Source organism: Tachyglossus aculeatus, chromosome 2 (assembly GCF_015852505.1).
Source record: "Tachyglossus aculeatus isolate mTacAcu1 chromosome 2, mTacAcu1.pri, whole genome shotgun sequence".
Taxonomy (NCBI): Eukaryota; Metazoa; Chordata; class Mammalia; order Monotremata; family Tachyglossidae; genus Tachyglossus; species Tachyglossus aculeatus.
Genome location: NC_052067.1, coordinates 54,236,849 through 54,263,951, shown reverse-complemented (window position 1 = coordinate 54,263,951; position 27,103 = coordinate 54,236,849). Strand labels below are relative to the sequence as shown.

General features: G+C 41.3%; 1 protein-coding gene across 1 annotated transcript in view; it reads left to right on the top strand.

Moving 5' to 3' along the window:
• Positions 1-27,103, top strand: part of FNDC1 (fibronectin type III domain containing 1) — a 125,583-nt gene that overhangs the window by 55,968 nt on the left and 42,512 nt on the right. The window contains exons 5-14 of the mRNA XM_038768425.1: positions 2,178-2,384; positions 3,024-3,122; positions 4,714-4,831; positions 6,358-6,545; positions 11,067-11,174; positions 14,048-14,236; positions 15,045-17,579; positions 19,478-19,596; positions 22,826-22,937; positions 24,115-24,513. Coding sequence (XP_038624353.1) covers positions 2,178-2,384; positions 3,024-3,122; positions 4,714-4,831; positions 6,358-6,545; positions 11,067-11,174; positions 14,048-14,236; positions 15,045-17,579; positions 19,478-19,596; positions 22,826-22,937; positions 24,115-24,513 — 4,074 coding nt within the window. The remainder of the gene's footprint in view (positions 1-2,177; positions 2,385-3,023; positions 3,123-4,713; positions 4,832-6,357; positions 6,546-11,066; positions 11,175-14,047; positions 14,237-15,044; positions 17,580-19,477; positions 19,597-22,825; positions 22,938-24,114; positions 24,514-27,103) is intronic.

Here is a 27,103-nt window from a genome sequence, read left to right as displayed (position 1 = left end):
CAAGTAGCTTTCTAGGAATGTGGTTCCTGCCATTTGGACAGCTATGTCTGTACTCCTTTGTTGTAGTCCGTGGGATAGAGGAAGCAACATGCAGGATCTTTTAGTGTTAAAGGACAGGTCTGCCTGATGGAGTTGGATTCATTTTTGTGACATTTCTGAACTGGGCTGAGTGGTCACAAGATGCTCGGAGCCTGGAATCACCAGCCTTCATTCCTTCCCCAACCCAATCCAAAAGCGCGTTTACAGCAGCAAGGCATCAAGGGAAGCTGAGCCTTAGGTGGAACGCCGGGAGCAGCTGGGATATCGTGGAAGCACATCCCCCTGCCCCTTTTGCACAAGTGGTATCAGGTTCATTTGAACCAGTTAAGATGACTTTACAATCTTTCTGGGGATGGAATTTCTTCCAAAATTTTCCAGTCTTAAAAGATGAACTGAAAGTCAGAAGAGGAGGGAACAGTTGGTTCCTTTTAGGTTTGTCAGAGACTGTGGAATGCAGCTTTACCATGCCCTAAAAAAGGATGTGCAATGGCATCCTAGGGTTGGGGGTGCCTGAGAACCCCCAATAGATCAGATCGCCTTCCTGTGAAAGCAAGAACATAAAATAAAGTACCTAAATTTAAAGGCGTGATGATAAAAGAATGTCCGTCGGAGAACTGAAGCAATATAATTGTTCCCAGAGAACTGAAATGAAGTGGAAATGAACTAGTAGAGACTTGGGAGATGGGTATTGCAATATAGACAGCATGGACAGGGTTTGTACATCTGGGAAAGAGGGCTCAGATGTAGAGTGCGCTGTCTAGAAAACCATAGACATATTAAGAAACCTGATTGAAACAGAAGACAGTTGGCATTAGACTACTGAGAATGCAATGAAAAGCAAAGACCATTTTAGAAACATATTTCTAAAGGACAATTATGAAAGTACATACTGTGGTTCTGCTTTATTCTTTCACTCTTGTTTGAAAAGAGTGTTTGTACTTTTGGGCTCCAACACAATGGGCAAAATGACAAAAGTGAAAAAGTGAAAAAAGAAAGTTATCAAAGAGCCAATATCTTTGGGAGGAAGTCTTTGCATTATGGAATGTTTTAACTTTATGTTCCTAATACCTCTCTGACGTATCTGGAGGGAAAACCAAATGGATTGTTGGGCATTTTACCGGAATTGGTAAGAAAATGGCAGTGCTTTCTTAAACCTTTATCTGCAAGCCTACTGCTATGTTTTCAGCCTTTTTTTTTGTAACTGAACTTGTAGATAGGCTTTATGTAGGTAGGCTCTAATCCTGGCTCCCCCAAACTTTTATTTTGTGTGATTTTAGCCTAGTCACTTTATGCCTCATCTGTAAAATGGGGATTAAGATTGTGAGCCCCATGTTTGATGTGGACTGTGTCCAACCTTGTATCTATCCTAGCACTTAGGACAGTGTCTGGCATATTATTATTATCAAGTGTAGTAGAGTCGTTTCCGGTTCATAGCGACTCTATGGACATGTTTTCTCCAGAGTGTCTGATCTTTTCCCATAATCCATAACCTTGCTAATGGTTCTTCCATTATTGTTGTTATGGTGTCTATCTGTCTAGCTGCTGGTCTACCTCCTCTTCCACATTTTCCCTGGACTTTTCTTAACTTTAGTTATTTATTATTATTTCTTAACTTTAGCTAGTTATTTAGGACTAAATCAGGTATTTAGTTCTCCTGATGATGCGTCCAAAATATGCTAATCTGTCAAGTCATTTGGCCTTCCAAAGACCACACTGGCTTAATTTGCTCCAAAACCTATTTGTTTGTTTTTCTGGCAGTCTATGATATTTGCAAAAGCCTTCTCCAGCACTACATTTCAAAAGAATCGATGGTCTTTCTATCCTGATTTTTCACTGTCCAGCTTTTGGATCCATATACTGTCACTGGAAACACCGTAGAATTGACAATTTGTAATTTTGTGGCAATAGTTACAACAGCACATTTTATGATTCATTCCAGGCTCTTCATAGCAAATCTTCCTACCATTAATCATCGGCATATTTCTTTACTACTAGTTCTTTTATTATTGATTATTGACCCCAGGAGAGAAAAATTGTCATAGGTGTTTAACAAATGCCATAAAAAATACCATCTGCAGCATGGAGGTACGCAAATGCAGAAGTAAATGCTCTATTTCTTGGTTCTATCCTTTTTCAAGAAAAAGAAGTGCCCAACAAACCCTTAAGAGTTCGCGTCCGATCTTCTGATGACAAACTCTCCGTCCAATGGAAAGCACCACGTGCATCAGGCATTAAGAGTCCACGGAGATCTCAAGGCTTTCTCCTGGGCTATGGTGAAAGTGGTAGGAAGATGAACTACGTTCCACTGGCCAAAGATGAGCGAACGCATGAAATTAAAAAACTAGGTGAGTTTTGCTTCTGCATTAATGCTTTGTGTAGTGCATACATGTCATTTATTATTTTCTTGTATACTGCTTGCAGGATATGCTACTTTAACCATACACCAAATTAATGTAGTTCACTCTGAAACATACTGGAAAAATGAACTTGAATCAAATGAGTTTAATGAATATGTTTCACATTTGATTTAGTTGTATAGTAATGGTACTGGTTTTGGCGGGGGGGAAACCCTCCCAATAAGCTTGTTGTGGACAGCGAATGTATCTACCAACTCTGCTATAACATACTCTCCCAAGCGCTTATTATAGTGCTCTGCAAAGGTAAATGCTCAATAAATACCATTGGTTGATTGATTAATGGATGACTGGTCATGTCCCAGGACTTTTCCAGTTTCTCTGTTGTTCCTTTTAGTCTCCCACTTGTCCCATTTTAATCTTTCTGAGAGTTCCAATTTTAACACTCAAGTTCTTCTCTTGGAAATAATGATTCTGGCCTGTCGTGGTGGGCATGTAACTTAAGGGTGTGCGCTTGGCAGGGGCTGGAGGTGGAGGAGGAAGAGTCTTCCCCTGAGCATGTAATTTTGGCTTTTGTGCAAAAAAAGTTGCAGTAGAGCCTTCTTTTCTTTCTTTCTGCCTTGTCCCTAGCTTCTGAGTCGGTGTACGTGGTTTCGCTTCAGTCAATGAATTCCCAAGGGCAGAGTCAGCCAGTGTACAGGGCTGCTTTAACCAAGAGAAAAATTGCAGGTAGGTGTCTTAAGCGTTTTTAAATCAAATGATCACCTCTGGGGAGCCAAGCTTAGGTTTACATGTCCCAAAAAATGAATCTCTGTCCCTCTGTTTATGAATTGATTTTGGTTTTGCGCTACACAGTCAGTTCTTTCATAATGCATGTTTTCCCTAAGGGTACCAAGCCGAATGTTGCTGCTACTCTCTAGATAGAAAGAAGATGGTGTGAGAGCAGAAGAAATGGTTACACCTAAATAAGCAGTCTCAGCTGAAGCATTGGTATCATGATTCAAGTTTTCCTTAAGATGAGGTTTTTTAAGAATATAGCTCCCACATTATAAAAGGACTGACTATACTCCATTTATTCACTTTTAAATGGTACCTGTTAAATGCTTATTATGTGCCTGGCATTGTATTAAGCTCTGGGGTCAATACAAGTTAATCAGGTTGGACACAGTCCCTGTCCAAAATGAGGCTCACAATCTTAATCCCATTTTACAGATGAGGCAACTGAGGCTCACAGAAGTTAGGTGACTTCCCAAGGTCTCACAACAGAGAAGTGGCAGAGCTAGGATTAGAACCCAGGTCCTTCTCACTCCAAGGCCTGTGCTCTATCCATGAGGCCACGCTGCTTTTTCTACCATGGTTAGGAAGGGTGTCATTAATATGTCAGTCAGAATATGAACTGGGAAGTATTTCATTCAACTAAAGGCCTGAGATGGTCTTTGTATAAACTTGGCATTGAAAAACTTAAATAAAATTGATTAGCAGAGCAGAAAATGAGGTTGGAAAGATATGTACTGAAATCGACCCAAAGTTTAACATGACACCTGCTTTAGCGAAGGAGTCAGTAGTGGTGTTTTCAGTAGCCCAACAACAAATAATTCATGATCATCCACATTCAAAGGGTTATTAAAGCGTTAGCTGGATATAGATACTGATGCACATGTTTTGTTTTTATAAGTAGAAAGCGGTATTACTAAACAATGGGTTTCAAAGAAGCATAATTATTGAAATCTCGATTTAATGAAGAGTGGAGCTAATTGTGAGCAGAGAGCGCTATATTGTCTGTTACTTACTGGTGGTCACATCCCAAACAGTTCAGCTTCTCAATTCAGTTTGCCCTGTAATCCGCTTAAAAATTTCATCTGACTTTCCTGGACACTGTTTCTTTAATGAAAGAAACATGTAACCATGTTGTGCCTATAATGATTTTCTTTAATTAAACACCGCCTAATTACCACAAAATATGACTACTTTTTGAGCTCAGCAAAGCATATGCCCCTGATGAAGTGATTCGTTCATGCAGGTTTGGATTTTATCATTGCTGAATAACTGAACTTCCAAAAAAGTGTGGACATGGACCATCACCCTAAAATGAACCACGCCTGGGGAAAAGGAGGGGTTATCTGAATGATAGAGAGTAGTTCTCTACAAGAATGAAATTCACTGAATAATTTTCCAATTTTCTCTACTTGTCTTCATGAGTTTAGACATACGCTTAATGTAAAGAATTATTCCCTTTTGTTTTGTTAGCCATAGCCCATTTAGGCTCAGCGAAATGAGTTTCTAGAATTTGCTGTGATACATGTGTGTCCTTTTATTTCAGAGGAGGATGATCTGGATGAACCTAAAGACATAAATGTTCGAGTCATGTCATCTCAATCTGTGCTTGTGGCATGGGTGGATCCCATTCATGAAAAACAAAAGAAGACTGTTGCATCTAGGTACTTAATACTCATTTTATTAATGTGAACTTTTCTATGCATTTGCTCCACGGATATTTATTGTGGTGCTGATGTCTAGGACTTTGTGTTTTAGTTGCAGCAAAATGTTTTACAAAGTGCCTCAAGGTTTAGTTAATTTTTGATTACATAACTTCACATCTGACAGAAATTAAGCTATTATGTTTCTTGCAAACTGTTCTCTCTGACCTGTAGTTACATTAAATGGAGGTATTATATTTAATGATTCCAGAAGCCCTTTCTTTTCCTTCTCTTAAGTCCTCAGTTGAAAGGGTCATATAACATAGGTAGCCACCAGAAAGCACACCCCACTTAACCAAAGGTCATATTGTGTTTACAACAGGCAACCTCACCTGTAAAATGGGGATTAAGAGGTGTTCGACCTATCTTGTATGTACTCCAGCGCTTGGTATGCCTGACACTTAGTAAATGCTTAACAAATACCACTTAAAAGAAAAAAAAACGCTCCAAGAAGCCCTTGATGCTACTTTTTGGCCAATTTGTAATGGGCTATTGAACCCGGTTTGCTTTGATGGCTGGTTTGGATGAACACCCAGACTCCAAGCAACTAGGCTTGAGCATGTGTGTTTATTTTGTTTGTGTGCATGTGTAAACTGATACATAGTCTTAATTAAAACAGTGCGTAAGTGTTTATATACACTGATGTGTAGTCTCAATAAAGACTTGCTGTGTGGGTGTGTCTAAACTGATGGGTAGTCTTAATAAAGACCATAACCTGCAGCCTAAGGGGCATGTCTTTCAGGAGGCCCTTTAATACATTTAATAAAAAAGATAAAATCCAGCATTACTAGGTGTGACTTTTAAACTCCCTATGCTGTTTATTCTGGGGTTGTATAGGGGTCTTGAATTCTGGGGTTATATAGGGGTCTTGAAAACAATCACACTTTCCACATAGCTCCTCCGTCTAAAACCACCCAACGGAATTCCATACAACTATGGAGTTTCTCACTTTTCAGGAAGCACCCTGATTTCTGTTTCCCTTTCTATGTATGCCACAAATTCAAAACCACAGCCTTGCTTTGTAGTAAACCTGTCTAGCCCCAATCCTGTCTGTGTTTCATACCCATCCTGGGAAGGTACCTAGAAAAGCATCATTTTTCTCCATTGGACAGGACTCTGACCCTTCCTTGCTGTGTGGCAATGGTTTGGAGCTGCTTTCTGCTTTTAGGCTAAATTGACATCTGCTCTTCCCAGCCTTTTTCTGTCGGTACTAGTCCACATATCTTGTCCCTTATGGCTTGAGTTTTCCATCAGATTCCTCTCCAGCCTTACAATACATTAATTCCCAGATAGATTTTATGCAGACATCCTGGGCCAATAAGACACCTGCCTTCAGATTTCCCTTTCCTGTTGTCCTTATAGAAGTGATTTCTGTATCTGAAGTCAGAAAGGAGAATGACAGAAGAATAAGAACAAGCAAAACGGGGTTTGGCCCCAGTGAATTTTTTTGTCCAAATGTTAATGCTGGGATTGATTTCCACCTACAGGCAGTACACTGTGCGCTATCGAGAAAAAGGGGAATCGGCCAGGTGGGATTATAAACAAATTTCCACCCGACGAGCCTTGGTGGACGACCTGATTCCAGATACAATGTATGAATTTGCAGTCCGCATTTCACAAGGTGAAAGAGATGGCAAATGGAGTCCATCTGTCTTTCAAAGGACCCCGGAATCTGGTATGTGGTATAACTGCTGGCTGAATTTTTGATCACAGCAGATTAGAAATCGTTTTTTCATAAGTGTATCTGGGTCAAAATGAAAGCACCCCCAATTGCTTAACCTTTCTGTCTGTCATTGGTCTTTTTATTTAAGCTTTATTCTTCCACCGCATGGAGCAGGTTACACTCCACTTGAATAATGTACACACCAAACTTTACCCTGTACCTTCTCCTGTAACTTCTGGGATTAAAGCCTTTTTAATTGTTTCTGCAGCTCCATCTCCCTGTTGGAACTTATTACCATGATGGGCCATTTATAGTACCTCTATTATTATTATTCCTTGGAATTCAAGATTCATTAATATGACACATGAAAAGTTTCAGGCTTCCACAGGGAAAGCAGGCTTTGTCTCCACTGTAGTGCAAATAGGGAGAGGCACTCTTAATGATGAGAAGCATCATTATCTCGATGAGAATAATAATAATACTGATGATGGTATTTGTTAAGCACTTACTACGTGCCAAGTACTGTTCTAAGCACTTGGGTTGGTTCAAGGTAACGAGGTTGTCCCATGTGGGACTCAGAGTCTTAATCCCCATTTTACAGATGAGGTAACTGAGGCACAGAGAAGTTAAGTGACTGGCCCAAAGTCACAAGCTGACAAATGGCGGAGTCGGAATTAGAACTCACAACCTCTGACTCCCTAGCCCAGGCTCTTTCCACTGAAGCCACAATGCTTCTCTAAAGGAGTAATGTTCTCAGTAGTGTGTCTGTACTTAGTACAGTGCCTGGCATATAGTAAGTAAGTGCTGAACAAATATCACAATTATCATTATTATTGAATATTCAATTATTATTGAATAGTTCAGCAGGATTGTGTCTGCAGTTAGTCATGTTTCTCCTGAATGATTTTTTTTCCACAGAATTTGTGCATTTTAGCTTGGATGCCACAGAGGGCGAGCCAGAAGCTTAGTACAGAATAATTCTGGGGCAAAATGGTTAAGCCTCTACTGTAGATTCCCCGAATGTCACCCTAGATGGAGGGAAGAAAATATGGCCGGTGCCCTACTTCCTGAGGTCTGTAAGCATCAGGGAGGAGACTCAGAGACCTTGCCACCATCCTACCTTTCCAAGAAGCCTGCACCTCCACATTATCTTCAACCGCTGACTGTCTTTAACCTCCATCGTAGTTACCAGATTTGCCCTTTCCTCTCTACCGAATGGTTACCACCCCTGGTTAGAGTTCTTGTCCTCTCCCAACTATTGCATCAGCTTCCTCGCTGGTATCCTTAAGTCTGAAACCCTTCAGCCCTGATCCTTAGTCTAAAATGTCATTCGGCATCCACATTTCCACTCCGCACAACCTTCCAACTGTTACCCATTTCTCTCACATCAGCAGAAACCACTGGTTTCCAGACACTTCACCAAGGCTTCCCATACTTCTTATCTTTCTTCACATGCTACACTTCAGCTTGCACTCATTGTTCCTCCCAAGCTAGAGTTTTGACTCTCTCCCCTCTTGCTCATGCCCTTCCCCCTTATGAAACTCCCTTGGTCTTCAAATTGGCCAGACTACAGCTTCACCAGTTAACAAAGCCCTTCTGAATTCCTGCCTCCTGCTGCCGGTATTCCCTGATTAAAGTCTACCTCCCTCGATCCTGTGAACCAAATAGCCTCCCTTAACCATTTGTTTTATAAAGCAAGCCCTTCTACTTCAAATACTTTAATGTACACAATATATTTTTTCACTTATGAATGTATTCATCCTTTCGTACTCCTGCTACTACCAGCTGTAGCAGCATTCTCTCCTTCTCCCACTATTAAATATAAATCCTTTTTTTTTTTTGGCCTATTTTGCCCACTCCTGTAGGGCAGAGGTAATATGTTTTACTTGTATTACACTATCCCAAGTGCTGAGTACAATGCTTTGCACATAGAAGGCACTTAATTAATGCTATGGATGAGGATGATGATGAGCAGCAGCATATCGGAGCAGCAGCATATCTGGGAAACACCTTTCTGATCTTTATGAACTAAGTCAAGGTCCCCACTTCAATGTTTCCCAAAGCTGGGGACAGTATTCTGAAGGGCACTAGTGAGAAGTAAAGTCTCTACCTGTATTTATTAAACACCCAGAGGGAATAAGTTGGTTTGATACCACCAACTATGAGGAGATCATTGTGTTCCTTTTAAGAATTGTGGCACCCTTAAATTGCTATGACTAAGAAGAATACCTCAAGCTTTGACCCCTGGCTCGGTTGACCTCAAGACAATACAGGCTGACTTGTGGTGGCAGTAGTAGTATTTATTTAGGAATGCTGTACGAAGCTGTGGGTAAGAAAACACAGGTGGGGATTAGACACAATTAGGGATTCATGATCTAAAAGTAAAATGGGGGTTTGGGGATTGGGACAATGTGGTCTAGTGGATAGAGCACAGACCCGAGAGTCAGAAGGACCTGGGTTCTAATCCCAGCTCCATCTCTTGTCTGCTGTGTGACCTTGGGCAAGTCACTTTGCTTCTCTGTGCCCCATATTTTAAAATAGGAATGAAGACTGTGAGCCCTATGTGGGAACTGGACTGTGTCCAAACTGATTAGCTTCCCCAGAGCTTAGTACAGTGCCTGTCACATAGTAAGCGCTTACAAATGCCATAAAAAAGGAGAGGTGAAACAAAATGCTAAGTCACCATAAGGACAAAGAAGGTCTGTGGAGTAATGGGACTAGAGGAGCAGAATGGGGACAGGAGAAAAGCATCCACACCCTGGGGTCAGTGTCAATTCGGTGGCAGCAGATATCCAAACAAAATTATATATGCTCAGCATGCATATTTGTGCATATTCAATAGTGCTTTGTCTGTCTTACACTTCTGTTACAGTTCCCAAGTGCTTAGGACAACATATTGCATTGAGAAGGTGCTCAATAAATAATACTTCTACTGCTTCACAATACTGCACTGCTTTTTGTCTGAACTCAAACCATCCGGTCTTCATCTTTATTGCTAATGGCATTTAGTGGTCAACTACTGTGTGCAAAGCAGTGGACTGAAGTGTTGGGTGCCACACACAATAGAAGTAAAAGGGGAGGTTCCTGCCTTAGAGGAGCTTCTAGTATAAAGGGGAAGGCACAGACTTAAATTGAAATCTTATAATAGATAAAAAATGAAAGGAATGAATCAATATAAACAATAAAAATATGACGCAGATAAGGAAATAAATAATAGGTGTGCACGCAAGGGCTAAGAAACCTGATGTGATAACATGACCAAGAAGTTGGGAATTCACTGGGGAACCCACTTATGCTTCCTTTTAAGAGGACTTGGAAGGTGGAGAGGGATTGTTTTTTTCAAAATGCTGCCAATCAATCAATCAATCAATCGTATTTATTGAGCGCTTACTGTGTGCAGAGCACTGTACTAAGCACTTGGGAAGTACAAGTTGGCAACATATAGAGACAGTCCCTACCCAACAGTGGGCTCATTTTTTTTTAATTGAAAAAAGAAGCTGGAGGCTGCTATTAATCATCAAGGCCAACCCTCTCTATGCTCCCTATGTTTTTGGCTTGTCAAACAACTAGTTGTCTGAATGGGTGCAGCTTTTGGCTTCTGCCTAGGTTGCGACTGAATGAACCCCTTGAAGAGAAGCATTTTACCAGAGGATTATGGTTCAGTCCAGGAAATTTTAGCTGCTGAAAGGGAGAGGCACAGGCCACCATTTTTAGTGGGGAATCTTACTAAAAAAAGGTTTTGGAGTGATGGGCTGGATTTTCTTGATTCCAGATCTTGGTCGAAACTCTCTACAGTTAACTTGGGGGGCATTATCTCAATGCACTTTTCCACATTCCCACTGTTATGTCTCCAAAGTAAAAGATGACCCCCCAATCCTTATAAGAATGAACAAGGTTCTTCTTAAACGTTGTTTTCATTTACCCTGTCGTTTTCAGATATATTTATACCATTCAACATGAACAGCAAATGCATAATCATTCTTTAAAAGGCACTACTACTATTCATGACATCCACTCTATTAATAACCCAGACTATGTCATCCCAAGTCTCCCTTGGCATTTAAATATAGATTTATGTACTTCATTATTCACTCATTTATTCATCTGTCTTACTCCTGCTATTACCAGAAGTATGGTTGTTGTTTTTTTCTTCTACTCATATATTTATAAATAACTGGTGTCTGCCTGTCTCCCCAACTGGATTGGAAACTCCATGAAACCAGGACTGTTGCCTTCTGCTTCTATTATACGGATCCAAGGACTTATCTCAGTGCTCTGCAGACAGTAGGCATTTGGATACATATGATTGACTGAATCCTGGGGTGCTAGTTGTGGGAATATGCCTGGATATTGTTGTATTGTATTCTCCCAAGTTCTTAGTACAGTGCTCTGCACTCAGTAAGCCCTCTATAAATACTGGCTAAGAACTTTTCTGCAACAATCATTTATAAAGCCTAAAATATCTTGTGTTTTTTAAGGTCATTGTTTCCCAATTTAATTTCTAGTTTTCATAAATTGTTGGCTCCTTTGTAGCACCAACCGCCGCACCTGAAAACTTGGATGTCTGGCCCGTGAAAGGCAAACAAGCATCTGTCACTGCAACCTGGGATCCACTTCCAGAAACAGAAGGGAAAGTCAAAGGTAGGAAGTTCATTATCTAAAAATGCTTGCGGAAATTGAATTGTCTGCCCACATTCATTAGAATGAGTCCATTAACCTTGTGAAAACTTAGTGGGTATGCATGCTGGCTGAAGAACAAGCATGGAAGCAAATATCCTTAAATGATGTTTCACCCTGGGAGGAAGGACCTTTCACAAAGAATATTTTAGTGCCCATCAGTAATTTCCTTTGCTATCACTGGCAATGACTATGGATGAATAAGTGATTTATCCTTTATTTCCTGCCTTCACCCTTCTGCTTCATCCTGTGATGTTGTCCTAATCTCCTGTGTGTAGCACCATAATCATTTTTCTCTGAAATAATACCTAGCTAATCTTCTGTTATAACAGTTGTTATAACAGAAGTTGTTATAACAACTTCCCTAGTTGTTGTCAAGAGTCTTGACAAGCAGGAAAAGAATTACCAGGCGAATGGAAGAGTCCTATTTTCTCATTAATATTATTTCTTTTCACAAGCAAATGTCAAAAAGACATTGGATTTTTAAAACATATGCAAGGTGGATTCCCTGCCTTCAGTGCCAGAGAGGAGGGATCTTAGAAAATAAAAAGTTTTGGAAATACTGCAGTTTAGATTTAGTACCCTGAGGAACTTTTAAGAGCTGGTATGAAAGAACTTGAAATAACTCTAAAGCTTTTTTTTCCCCTTTTTCTCTTCCATATTGTATATCCTTAATTGGTGGCTTCTAGACTGTGAGCCCGCTTTTGGGTAGGGACCGTCTCTATATGTTGCCAACTTGTACTTCCCAAGTGCTTAGTACAGTGCTCTGCACACAGTAAGCACTCAATAAATACGATTGAATGAATGAATAAATGGTGGTGGAGAAAATCCAATTATTTGGAAAGAGACCTCCTTGTTAATGTTAGGAAGATAAACCTAAGCTTAATGGGGGTTTTCAAATACTGCAACATTTTCTGAAACTTTAAGAAACTGAATAAAAAGCCTGTTAGGTAACTGAGCTACACAGCTTCCTCCAGCGTGTATCACTAAAATACAATATTCTTGTGCTGCTGCTGTAGATTATGTTCAGTTCCCTATTGTCTTTGCCAACGTTTAGGCATTCTTCTTGCAGGCATATGGAAATTGTTTTTTGAATATCAGTGAAATTCCAAATTCATTTCCAAATTCAGGGGCATAGATTTGTATACTGGGCACTTTATTAAACTACTACATAACTTTCTTCATCCTAACTGAGAAATGAGTCCATGTTAGGAATAGGTGTAAGGAATAATTATTTAGGTGCTGCCTTTTGATATATGCGTATTAAAGAAAAACACACCTAATTTTCAGCAATTGATGTCTTCCCCATACAGAACAATTGCTTAAAGATGAATTAGGATTTATTTGCAATGTTCATTAAGTCATTAAAAGCTGAGGAGATAGTTCAAAAATATTGTTACTTATGCTGACCCTTATATCTGTTGAAAAAGATAATTTTATCTTCAGTTAATTTTCATGAATAAACATGGGAATGAATTATCCTTTCAGATCCAGCTAAACACAACGAGAAACAACAGAAGTTTCTAAGTTCTTGTAGTGAAAGTAACTGAGAAATTGGTGAGCAATTCTTAGGAGTCCAGACCTTTCTTATCTCCCAGAAAGACAATCTTTTGAGAAAGGATGGACATTTTTTCCCATTTTGTAAGGTGTAAACATTATTCTTCTGATTCATTAGTACTGATTATGTATGAAAAAATATAAAAAAGATGAACATTTTCTGAATTGGCTTATACGGTATAATAGAAGTGTTCTGTTTCACCTCTAAGGAAGGTTGGTTAAAAAATAAATCCTCTGGGTACAAATTTTTACAGAAGAATAGATTACCTGATCCCTACATTTGACCTATCAAATTATGGCTCTTGCTTATTGAAAAAGATTGCTATAATCATTGATATAAATGGATGTAAAGCATATATTTTCAGGGCACAAATGTTAAGGGAAAAAATGATCTTACCTGTGATTCAGACACATTCTGATTATTTGAGTTTTATAAACATGGGCTTTTCTCACCCACTGACTCAGAAAAATTCTAATTAATGGAAACCATAACAGGAATTTGGAAAGAAAACAAACTAAATTATTTGGTTGGTGATGAAAAGGATGATGTATTGCAGAAATTATTAGGCCTTATCCAAAAATGTCTCACCACAGTAGTTACTATGGGCAATTATCTCTCATTATTGATAATCATAATTTAAAAATGTTATATTCTCCAAACAGCATTACAGAACTGCCGTAAACAACGGTTGAATAATATAAATTGATTAAGACCAAATGCTTAGCCATTTCTTACAACAGTTTTTATGAAAGAAAAGCACTATTGATTCAAGCATGTTCATGTGTTAGTAAAGGAAAATGTAATCTACTCTGGAATTTATCCAGTTTATACAGCAACATAGTAACACAACAGTTTAATAATAAAAATGTTTCATAAATTAAGCAATACGATATCACCACATTCTTAAAATTAGCTTCCAGCGTTAGTTGTTTCTTCTCTTTTGTGTTCCACTTTTTCCAACAATTTCAATGAACAGGCTCTCAGGAAAAGAACCATTAAAATATGATAAATATCGCCAAGCGCTTCCTCCTGTAATGCTTATGTTCAATTTGCTTGAAATTAAAATTGCCAGCCGATTAACTGCTTATTCTTGTTTGGTAGCTTCATTTCTGTTTGTTCGACTTCTAATTATGTCTTTATGCTCCAGCTGTTGATGTGCATTGCTAGTGTTTTAATTTTAGTAATGCACGTTCTAATTCATCCTACCCATACAGTCTGTCTGCTGGACACAGAACTCTTTTCAGTTTCCTCCTTCCAACCGTCTGCCAAATCATTTCAGAATACATTCTTTCATACGCCCCGGCTCTCAAACCATTTGGAGCAAAGTCCCTTACCTATCCTGGAGTGACTACTTCTGCCGTAGTTGATGGTCTGCAGCCTGGGGAACGCTATCTTTTCAAAATAAGGGCAGCAAACAGACGAGGACAGGGCCCTCAGTCTAAAGCCTTCATTGTCACCATGCCAACAAGTAAGCATCATGTGTGTCCGTGACCCTTATCTGTTCATTCTTGTTGTGTTACTCTGGGTTATGGTTTCGGGGCAGAAGTCATGAATCGTATTTATTGAGCGCTTACTGTGTGCAGAGCACTGTACTAAGCACTTGGGAAGTACAAATTGGCAACATATAGAGACAGTCCCTACCCAACAGTGGGCTCACAGTCTAAAAGAAGTCATAAAGCATGCTTAATTTGTGTTTTTTTAATGGCATTTGTTAAGTGCTTATTAAGTGCCAGGCACAGTTCTAAACGCTGGGGTAGATACAAAGTATTCAGGTTGGACAAAGTCCCTGTCCTACATGGGGCTCAGTCTTCAGCACCATTTTACAGATGAGGTAACTGAAGCACAGAGAAGTTAAGTGACTTCCCTAAGGTCACAAAGCAGACAAGTGATGGAGCTGGGATTAGAACTCAGGCCCTTCTGAATCCCAGGCCCATGCTCTATCCACTAGGCCATTCTGTTTCTCTGCATCTGTATCCTAGTGCCAAGGTGGTGCATTATGTTGTTGAAAAATATCTTATTTAATGATTTTTTTTTTTACTAAACTTAACCCGGGGACCTTATGCCAAGCATTGCCTTTAGTAGTTTATGTAATAAGGAAAAAATTGATGTTAATGATGAACATTTTGGCTATTGCGGTAGTTGTTCACTCTTTCCATCTAAATTGTCACTTTTAAATATAATTGTCTCCTCCCAGTCCCCCAACACAAATTTTCACTTTTTGCTAAATTGTGGTCTTGAATATTTCTATAGTTGATTGTCTTTTATATCTGTTGCAGCCAGGACCAGCATTCCCACTGTTCCTCAGAAAGCTGTTAAAGAAGATCATCTGAAGCCAGAAAAATCAGAACCTTTACCCTCTTCTCAAAAAATCCATCACCCACCTTCCTCTAAACCCACTCATTCATCCGTTTCTCCCCATGATAGGGATGCAAAGAGTCTCATTCCTGAGTCAAAGAATAAGTTTGGAGCCAATGGCGGAGCCATTAGTAAAAGCCAGTTATCACCCCAAAGCCCAGCAGAGTCAGAATCGGATCTCCAGTCCACCAGATTCACAGATGATGACCTGGTTTCCAATACAGGCTCCCTAGCATCCTCCTCTAAGCCCCACGATAACAGGAGAAACATTAGGCCCCCACTGAGTCGATCTTTTCATTCAGTCCTAGGCCCCGGTAGAACCCCAGTTAGAGCTCGCATCCCAATAAGTGCCAAGGCAGAAACAGACAGTTATCCACCTGCCGCTTCCACCCCACTTTCATCTTCATCCTCCGACCCCAGGTACACCGATAACGAAACGAGGCCACCGAGTTCCTCTCGTACCGCTTCAGAGAAGTCACCTCCTGAAAACGTGAAGAAGGATCCAGCATCTGAGCGGTCTCGTTTAGCTGGATCGGCTGATCCACAGTCTACCACACGTGTTTCTCAAGCCCGAAGCCATGAAGGTGGGAATGGGAAACCACATCTCCCAGCTCGGATGAATTCTCCGGCCAGATCCCCGGGACTTTTTAAAGTGAGCTCCAGCCCCCGCAAAAAGCCTCATGCACATCCTGTTCCTGTCGAGTCATCCCTTCCGAGCATCCCTTCTGAGGCCCGCGAGGAACACAACAGTGAAGAAAGGGAGGATTTGGATGAAAAGCCAAGTTCCTCTACCCCAGCACTCAGGCTTTCTTCCCCTGGAGGGGCACCCCGACTTCTCCCCACCAAGCTTCACCCTGGTTCTCCCCGTTTCCGTTGGCTGAAAAACGGGCAGGGCATAAGCAGAGCTAACTATGCTGGGCCGTCTCAGTCCTCTACCCCTTCTCCGACCAATCCCCCCAACTCGCACAGCTCCTCCGATAGGAGGACAGGAGGGGCTGAGCGGGGAGACGGTGAGGGCGAAGTTGAGAATGGAGAAGATAGAGGGAAACAGACAGCTCCTTCCTCCCCTGCCTCTCGTCCTCGCTTGCCGGCTGGCCAGCCTATCTCTGGTCGCTTTAGTTTCCCCAGACACAGGCCATTTGCAGCTAGCAATAGGTACCCCAACAGGATTCACTCCAATTCTCACCTAAGTTCTGTACACAGATCTACTCCGACCATTGAGAGAGGTGATGAAGGAGAGCAAGAGCCCATCCCTTCCACTGCTGACAGCGAACACACACCTTCCTCCCCTAAGCAGCATTCATCACTGGGCTCAGACCACACAAGAAGGATTCCCCAGAGAGTATCGAATGCTCACCGGACAGTGACCCCCTCTGAGAATGGGTCCAATGTTCCTAAAAGGGTGTTAAATAGCCAGGACCCAAGATCAAAAGCTACAGGGGCTGCTTCAGAAAAGCAGCCTTCCTATCCCCTCTCCACTTCCAAGCAGCAGTTTTCCAGTCCCAACACTAAGGAAGAACAACATCCAATCTCCAAATCCAGACAGGACTATAGCTCTGAAATAGATGATCGGAATGGAAGGGGAAATGCCCATCTTAAAAATCCCTCTACTTCTCGGTCGCCTTCTACTTTCCCCTGGGGGAGCCCTGACCGATCTCCTTCCAAACCTCAGCAGGCCGGGGGTCAGGATGGAAATAATGGAAAGCACAAAAGCAAAACCGACTCCGTGTCTTCCTCCAGAGGATCCAGCCCATCTCTGCCAGTGAACAGACCAAGCAACTCCAGGATAACACCTGCCAAATCAAACCTGCCCTACCATCATTCCCGCTCCCGAGCCCCTAGCAGAGCCATATCCCATGAGGAGAGAAAGGATGGCTCATTTCAGCTGACCCGATCTAAAATAGAAGATGCTTCCAAGGTTCCGCTGTTGTCCTTACCTGAGTCTCGACAGTCAGTCACAAATGATGACGACGATGATGATGCCGCCTCCGACGAAGATGATTACCGTGATCACGACAGCAGACGGAAAGAGGAAGATCCTGACCCTTCTGCCTCAAAGTGGTCCCATCCTTCTGTTTCTGGAGACAGTAAATATGCAAACGAAAACGTCGGTAAGGAGAAGATGAAGTCCATTGCCTCCCGCCTTCCTCATAGAGTAAAATCTGATGGAAAAGAAGACTCTACTCCTTCAAAACGTCCTATCCCTCCAATGTCGGGCAGCTCTTCAAGAGCCTCCCAAATTCCTCCCAAACCAAATGCCCCTTCTAAATTTCCTTCACCCACGCCCCGATCTTCTGTTCCTCAGAGTCCCATCAGCAGCACACCCTCCCAGGGGTCTCTCACTCACTCGACACCTTCCCCCATCACCCCAATGCTCTCCTTACGTCAGAGGATGATGAACTCAAGATTCCGAAATCCACCTGCTCGACCCTTTGTGAGACCACCTTACAGACCAGGTAATTTTTGTAAATCAATGGCCAGTTGGATCACTTAGCTTTGTTGTTCATAGACATTCAAGGACACTGCAGATAGCATAGATAGTGTTCTTTTCCTGTTCTCATGAACTGGTCTAGACCCGGAGGACACCGTTACCAATTTACTTTTGGTCTCTTTTCATAATGTTTGTTTTTCACGCTACTTGTTGAAAAGCTACAGTAACACCTCAGATAATTAATAATAATAATAATAATAATAATTAATAATAATAATAATGGTATTTGTTAAGCCCTTACTATGTTTCAGGCACTGTTCTAGGCACCGGGGTAGAAACAAGATAACCGGGTTGGACAAGGTCCCTGTCCCTCTCTCATTCATTCAAGCATATATATTGAGCATTTACTGTGTGCAGAGCACTGTACTAAGTGCTTATTCATTCATTCATTCATTCAATCGTATTTATTGAGCACTTACTGTGTGCAGAGCACTGTACTAAGTGCTTGGGAAGTGCAAGTTGGCAACATATAGAGATGGTCCCTACCCAACAGTGGGCTCACAGCTTATCCGTCTTGGGCTCACAGTCTTAATTCCCATTTTCCAGTTGAGGGAACTGAGTCCCAGAGAAGTGAAGTGATTTGCCCTAGGTCACAGAGCAGACAAGTGACGGAGCTGGAATTAGAACCCATGACCTTCTGACTCCCGGGCCAATGCTCTATTCACTAGGCCATGCTGCTTCTCTAATAATATTTGAGGAGGAAGCTGATTCTCTCTGCAAAAACATAAATGGGCAGGAGCTGGGAAACAGTTCAGTTGCCAAGGTTGTGACTGGCTTCAGTCTTGGTGCCCACTGGAGAATATATATATATATATATATATATATATATATATATATATATATATATATATATATATATACACCTGTATATATACCTGTATATATGTATATATGCTTGTACATATTTATTATTCTATTTACATATTTATTACTCTATTTATTTATTTATTTTACTTGTACATATCTATTCTATTTATTTTATTTTGTTAGTATGTTTGGTTTTGTCTCCCCCTTTTAGACTGTGAGCCCACTGTTGGGTAGGGACTCTCTCTATATGTTGCCAATTTGTACTTCCCAAGCGCTTAGTACAGTGCTCTGCACACAGTAAGCGCTCAATAAATACAATTGATGATGAGAACCCTGTTATGTTATAGACCAACATCATGAAGGGACATAAAATAATTTGGACCAGTGAATGAGATGAGGAGACTCCTTCTGGAGCCATACCTGTTGGGAAATGGGAGCAGAATGGAACCCAATCGGAGCTGTTCTGCCTCATTCATTCATTCATTCAATCATATTTATTGAGCACTTAATATGTGCAAAGCATTGTACTAAGCACTTGAGAGAGTAGAATATATCAATTACCAGACACATTCCCTGTCCGCAGTGAGCTTACAGTCTAGAGGGGGAGATTGTGAGAAGAGGATGGAGTTTGGGGTTGGCTTTACATTTCCTTAATCCAATCTATTTTCTGAGCTTGAATGTTTCACATTAGTAAACAGACATTTTGTTAATTGTTATAATAATAATATAATAATAATAATATTTTTTAGGCGCTTACTATGGCCCAACATATTTCTAAGCACTGGGGTAGATACAGATGAATCAGGCAGGACGAAGTTACTGTTCCACATGGGGATCACAGTCTAAGTAGGAGAGATTACATGTTATATGTTATCTGTGAGAATTCATAGTTTACCAAAAACATAGATAATCATTAATTCAGTATTCAGACTACTGGCTTCACACTGTGGGCATTTTCTATGTGTAGTGACAGCTCTTTTTATTTTTTTTTTAATATACCGAACATTCCCCTGGAAACTAATTTTACTGGTTCTTTTGTTCCATTGTCTAATGCAGGTTTTAATGGCAGGCCAAATCTAAGCACCAAACCAAATGTAGATGGGAAAGTCTTTTCTGGAACTAATGGAAAACCAAATGGACAGAGAATAATCAATAGTCCTCAAGGAACCAAGTGGGTAGGGTAAACTTTCCAAACTCAAGAACCTTCATCACTATCAAACAAAGAGAAAACAGGTCTTAAAGGAAACAAAAAAGAGACAGGGCTCTTTGTTTTTAGTGCTAGCTAAAGCTTAAGAGAAGTTTTGATGGTAACATGAGTCTGGCTGAAACAGACACATTCCTGATTGACAGGTTGTGCTTTTCGTGCTGTATCATTTGCTTTCTGCAACCTCGGGCACTCTTTTAGATTTTTCCTCTTAGTATCAGGATCTTTCCAAGTCTGTTCAAGGACAAAAAGCAACCCATCATGAGATGACCCAAAATAGGGTCTTGGCCAGGGTCTTGGCTGACCTCAGAAGAGTAGGTGTCAACTATCTAGTGCCACTACTTAAAAAGCCAATATGATACTGGGGATTGATTGACAGGAATATGGCACGCAAGAGTCAAGTCATAATTCTTCTTTCACCCTTGGTACTGGTGAACTCCAGGGTCCAGGTTTGGTCCCTGCACTTAAAAAAACAGGTAAAGAAATTGAAGAGGGGCTTAAATAATTGAAGGAATAGCAGCAGGTTAAAAGGATCTTCGTCCAAATCCTGGAGAAGAAAAGAGAAAGAAGTGACTGCAGAGTCACCCTCAAGAATGTGAAGAGATTTCCTAGGGGGACTGTTAATCAGTTATCCACAAGAGGAAATTCATTCAATCATATTTATTATTCATCCATATTTATTAGGTTATTAATTTGTGCAGAGCACTGTACTAAGGGATCAGTTTTAAATGAAAGCAGCAGAGATCTAAGATGGATGTAAGGAATAATTTGTTAACTTTTCAGGTAGGTAAAACACTGAAAAGACACCAAAGAGAGCTCCGTAGAACCCTATCCCTGATGTCCTTTAGGAAAAGTGGACAGCTTCTTTTTTTTAAATGGTATTTCTTAAGCACTGATCATGTATCAAACACTGTTCTAAGTTCCCAGGTTAGAAACATTTTAATCAGGTTGGAAACAGTCCCTGTCCTTCATGGGGCTAGGTAGGAGGGAGAGCAGGTATGGAATCCCCATTTTGCAATTGAAGAAACAACCAATCCCGGCTCTGCCACTTGTCAGCTGTGTGACTCTGGGCAAGTCACTTAACTTCTCTGGGCCTCAGTTACCTCATCTGTAAAATGGAGGTTAAGACTGTGAGCCCCACGTGGGACAACCTGATCACCCCAGTGCTTAGAACAGTGCTTGGCACATAGTAAGCACTTAACAAATACCATCATTATTATTATTATTATAACCAGAAGTTAAGTGATTTGCCTGTGGTCACACAGCAGGCAAGTGGAGAAACCGGGATTAGAACCCAGATCCTCTGCCTCCCAGGCTCATGCTTTATCCACTGGGCCATACTACTTAATAATAATGATGGCATTTGTTAAGCACTTACTATGTGCAAAGCACTGTTCTAAGCACTGAATTCCCAGCCTGGAGTCAGGGGACTGGATCAGATGGCCTTCAAGGTTGAGTCGGATTATTATTTGATATAATATCGAATATATATATATATATTATTAAACAACATTGTCTAACTGCCACCTTACTATTTTTGGGAACCTCTTGGTTCATGAGATGGAAATTGGGGCCACTTAGCTGTCTAAATACCAAACTAGGACTATAGTTAACCACCCTGTATTTGAAACAACCCAAGGAGAATGTATGATTGCAAACTCTAAGCCAGGAGTTCCTATCTAGCCCTTGATCATTCCTTGAACACTCCAGGAGTCATGGCCACACCAAATTCCCAAACAGAGAAATGTTGAAATTCAAATCAGAAAGAATGCCGTGAAAGAGATAGTTCTAGTTTTTACAGAACGATATTTAAAGTCACTGAAGTTTAGAGCTGCAGCTGTGATTGCCTGATTATCAGAAACAGTCACTTTTGGATATCCTAAGACTTGGTTTGGGGGAAGTGGATGGAAAGCAGCATGGCTCAGTGAAAAGAGCATGGGCTTTGGAGTCAGAGGTCATGGGTTCGAATCCCGCCTCTGTCACATGTCTGCTGTGTGACCTTGGGCAAGTCACTTAACTTCTCTGAGCCTCAGTTACCTCATCTGTAAAATGGGGATTACGATTGTGAGCCCCGCGTGGGACAACTGGATCACCTTGTATCACCCCCCAGCACTTAGAACAGTGCTTTGCACATAGTAAGCACTTAACAAATGCCATCATTATTATTATTATTAAACGAGTCTAGACTAAAATCCTGTTTTTTTTATTGATGCACTTACTATATATTAGGCACTAGAGTAGAGACAAGGTCATGAGATTGGATCGTCTTACCCTAGTTTCCTCTTTACTCCAGGTATAATTTAAGTAGAGAAAAAACTAGATGAAACTCTTCTTCTGGGTTGGTTCTAACTTGGGGAGCAGATGAGAACAGACAGGGGACAAAAGCTAAATCAAGCTTCTTCTCGAAACAGTCACTGAGAAAATCTTATCCTCAACCACAGTGGCTTCAACCGCAAGCTCTCCCACTATTGCTGAAGAAATCAAACCCCTGCAAGAACATCCCAGTAGTTTCTAGATGAAACCAACCTCTTTTGCAGTATGGGGCTTGTAGTTTTACATGTGCCTCCTGTCAGACTGCTTGAAAATATTTGATTATGATGATAATAATGATGGTGATGGCATTGGTTAAGTGCTTACTATGTGCAAAGCACTGTTCTAAGTGCTGGGGGGGGGGATACAAGGTGATCAGGTTGTCCCACGTGGGGCTCACAGTCTTAATCCCCATTTTACAGATGAGAGAACTGAGGCACAGAGAAGTGAAGTGACTTGTCCAAAGTCACACAGCTGCCAAGTGGTGGAGCCGGGATTCGAACCCATGACCTCTGACTCCAAAGCCCGGGCTCTTTCCACTGAGGAGCCATGCTGCTTCTCTAGCATGGCTAACATGATTTTCTCTCTAACATGATTTTCAAGCACATTGTGTTAGCCATGACATCTAATACACCTAAATGGAAGGAATCTCTGGACTACTGTACCTTAGAGAAATGCTAAAATGAGGAAAAATAGCCTAAATGGGCAGATGAGAATTCTTAAAATGTAAGTTAAATTATGTACTCAGTACCTCATCTGGTTTTGAGGGGGTTTTTTTTAGCCACAACCACTAGGAATAAGAAAATGATTTTCTACTTCTGATGTTTCAGTAGAAACTGATGAAAACTAGAGTTGGACAACACTTTCTTTTCTTATTTTGTTCCTTGTAGGTGGTAGATCTTGACCGGGGATTAGTATTAAATGCAGAAGGGAGATTCCTCCAAGATTCACATGGAAACCCGCTTCGGGTTAAACTAGGTGGAGACGGGCGAACTATTGTTGGTAAGTAAGATACCCATCAGCAAAAACCTTCTCCTTTTTGCTTTGAATCAAGTCACTGTCAATCACTTCACAATACCAACCATTCCTCATCCATAGATCAAAAGGGATTTATGGAGTGCTTATTGTGTGCAGAGCACTGTACTAAGCACTTGGGTGAGTACACTACAACAGAGTTGGCAGACACATTCTCTGCCCACAAACAGCTTACAATCTACACACTGTACGAGGGTGATCTAGAAAATTGTTATAAGTGTAATGCACATCAGCTCTGGAAGAGTAGTAGTAGTATTTATTGAGCATCTACTGGTCGCAAAGGGTGAGATTGAAATTTTTTTTCTGCACGAGTTGTAAAAAGCCATCATATATTGAAATTGTCTTTCCATGCCATTATACTCCACTGCATTGTAGCCAGTGGAAGGTACAGACAGGAATGATTGGGAAAGAAATACATATTGTAAACCATAATTTCCTGTGGTTCTGTGGAAATGGCCCATTGTAAGTCAGAATGGCATGACTCTCTGAATGCTGGCCTTCCAAAGCTGATAAACTTCTTGTAACTAAAAATTGAGTATGTTTCTGCTACTTGGGAGATGGTCCTGCTATTTGGGTTGTACCTCTCTTAGGTCCTTCACTCCATGTCTAATGGTGACTGACGTGGCATATAAGTCCCATGTAGTGACCTAAAGACATAAATCATGGCTTATCCAGCCCAGTATTCTGTTTCAGACAGTGGCAACAGGACAGTTAAAGAAGCTACGTAATGCTTGTCTTCCTTGGCCTCTGTAAATCCTTAATTTTCCCTCTAGCAGCTCATTCTCAGTCAATTATTGTAGTATTTGTTAAGTGCCAGGCACCGTACTAAGCTCTGGGGTGGATACTTAGTAATCAGGCTGGACGCAGTCCCTGTCCCATGTGGGGCTCACAGTCTCAATCCCCATTTTACAGATGAGGGAACTGAGGTCCAGAGAAGTGAAGTGACTTGCACAAGGTAGCGGAGCCAGGATTAGACCCCACAACCTTCTGAAACCCAAACCCGTGCTGTATGAGTATATCCCAATCCCTCGTGAACCTACTTATATTGCTAGCCTGGCTCCCTGAGGTAATGGAGTTCCATTCGCGGCCATGACTCTTTAGAAGAGCATTCCCACCATGCAGCTCTGATTGGTTTGCTTTTCAGACATGGGAGGAACCCCAGTGGTCAGTCCTGATGGACTTCCCTTGTTCGGACAGGGAAGAAACGGTAAACCCCTAGCCAGTGCACAAGATAGGCCTGTGCTAAGTCTTGGAGGCAAGCCCCTGATGGGTCTGGAAGTGAAAAAAACAACCAAACCTCCTCGAACTACAACCAAACCTCTTCGAACTACATCCAGGCCACCTCGAACAACATCAACAATTCCTCCCACCACCACCACCACCACCACCACCACCACCACCACCGCCATGACTACAACCACCACTACCCATGAGCCAACTACACCAATTCCCACCTGTCCCTCTGGCACCTATGCCCAGTATGATGATGATGGCAACTTAGTAATGGACCAGGATGGAAAGCCCGAATGCTACTCTGAAGAAGGTACTGTAACTTCCATTCAATCTGACATTTAATTCCATTCATTTCAGACAACAGGCTCAAACCCTACCGTCATTGACTCTCAAATAAGCACTACTCTTTCTCCTTTTCGTATATGGGGGCCAAAGAAGGAAATTGGAAGTATTTGTCGGTCCAGGAGATGTAGGAAATATTTCCGAATGGTTCTGCACTTTTCTACAATACAGGTTTAGAAATGGAAAATTTCCCAGTAAGATGTGCCTGGAGATGTACTCTCCCAAGCTCTTATTACAGTGCTTCCCACACAGTAAGCGCTTAATAAATCCCAATGGTTTATTGGCTGCTGAGTGATACAGATGTTTGCTGTTTGTCAGCACAGTCCTTCTTTTGGGTGTCATTAGGTCGATGTTTGTTGAGCTTTCTATTGAAAAATTACTCTACCCAGGTTTAAGACAGCAGTTAAAGCAGCTCTAAAATTCTGAGCTAAGATGTCTTTGCCTTTTGCAAGTCCAGCTGTACTTGACTGGGTTTTGAAGTGTGATCAAGCACAGTTATGTTTGTTTCCTCCCAATAATTTCCCGAGCCAATCTATTTGCAAAAAAAAAAAAAAAAAAGATGACCATTTTATGTATCTGGCCTGTACATTCCTTCCAGATCCTTTCTGGATAAGGAAAATATGGTTGTGTTCCCACTGTGGCTAAAGATGCAGCTGAAAATGCCAAAGTGCCCCAAATCCTCCAAATCCCATCATCATCCAGGGAACCCTGTCCCTTTGGGCCTCATTTTGGCCATCCTTGATTTTGTCAATGAAATAACTGAAGCAGCATGACATAGTGGATAGAGCAGGGGCTTGGGCGGTAGAAAGTCATGGGTTCTAATCTTGGCTCTGTCACGTGTCTGCTCGGAGACCTCAGGCAAGTCACTTCACTTCTCTCGGCCTCAGTTACCTCATCTGTAAAATGGGGATTGAGACTGTGAACCCGATGTGGGACAGGGACTGTGTCCAACCCAATTTGCTCATATACACCCCAGTGCTTAGTACAGTGTCTGGCACATAGTAAGCCATTGTGCCACATACCACAGTTATTATTATCATGGTTAATCAAGTAGGAATCAAATTTTCACAGAGGTGGAATGAAATTATTCTGTTTTTTACCCTATCTCTCACATTGTCTAATCTCCCAACATTGTATAGGCTTTAGGGAAAGGGAAATTATTTTCCCAGATCTCTATGCTGTTTTATAAAGTGATTTTGAGTCTCGCAAAGATTTCCTTGTCTGAGATATAGAGCAATTAAGTGAATGCCCCTAAAGCCCCTTGGTTGGACCCATTTCTATTTCTAGCCCACTTCACTAGCCGAGGCTAACCCTGCCATTTCCCAGAGTCACAATCAGCAGTTCTTGCTCAGTCATCATTCCCATCCCACAGATCCTCTTTTATTCACAGTTGCTGTTTTGAAAGGTGAGATCCTGAGAAAGCACTGCTAGGGTCTGCTGACTCAGTTGTCCTTATAGTCAATCAATCAATCCTATTTATTGAATGCTTACTGTGTGCACAGCACCATACTAAGCGCTTGGGAGAGTACAATATAAAAAAGTTGGTAGACATGTTCCCTGCCCACAACAGACTTACAGACCAGAAGGGGAGAAAGTGATTAATATAAATAAATAAATTATGGGTATGTACATAAGTGCTGTGGGACTGAGAGAGGGGTGAATAAAGGATGCAAATCCAAGTGAAAGGGTGATGCAGAGGACCTGGGAGGAAAGAAAATAAGGCCTCTATCAGGAAAGGCCTCTTTGAGGAGATGTACTTTTAATAACATTGTGAAAGTGGAGAAAGTGAATGTCCATTGGACATGAAGAGGGAGGAGGTTCCTTGGCCAGAGGCAGTAGTGGCAAGAGGTCAACAGCTAGATTGATGAGATCGAAGAAGCTACAATTTTCACCGACTGGTTCCAGTATTTGTATCCTTAAATTTCCTCTGTTTTCTGAGATCCCTTTGAAAGCAATGGCTCCTCTGAGTTCAGTAATATGATACTTTAGCAGGATTGGTCCTTGGGGAACGATTTTAGCTCTGTACGTGGTGATGTTCAATTAATCAGTAAGTGTGTACTGAGCACTTGCTCACTGTGCTAAGTGCTTGGGAGAGAGAAATAGCATTAGCAGATGTGATCTAGGCCCTCAAGGAGCTTACAACCTAGTGGGGAAGATAGACCCTAAAATAAATGACAGAGTGAAGCAACAGAGTATAAGATGGGTTGTTATCAAGGAAACAGAAGAAATTTTTCTAGCAGAGAAAACACCAATCAGCATTCAGTTATCCATGTAAAGACCACATTCAATTTCACTGCTTAATGTCAATGAAGTACCATGTTAAACCTTGCCTTTCTTAATAATTTTAAATATTTCCCCTTTGGCTGATGTACCAACAATTCTTCCAATTAATTTTCAAAACGCACCCGGAGGCCTCTTCAGAAATTTCCCCGAAGCCTCCCATTTCCACAAATAAGGGCCGTCCAAGTTGTGCTTGAACATCTGTAACCATAATGGGAACTGCAGGAGCCAAGTTGTCCTTTGGAGACCTTAGAGGAGCTGGAACACTTAACAAGGCC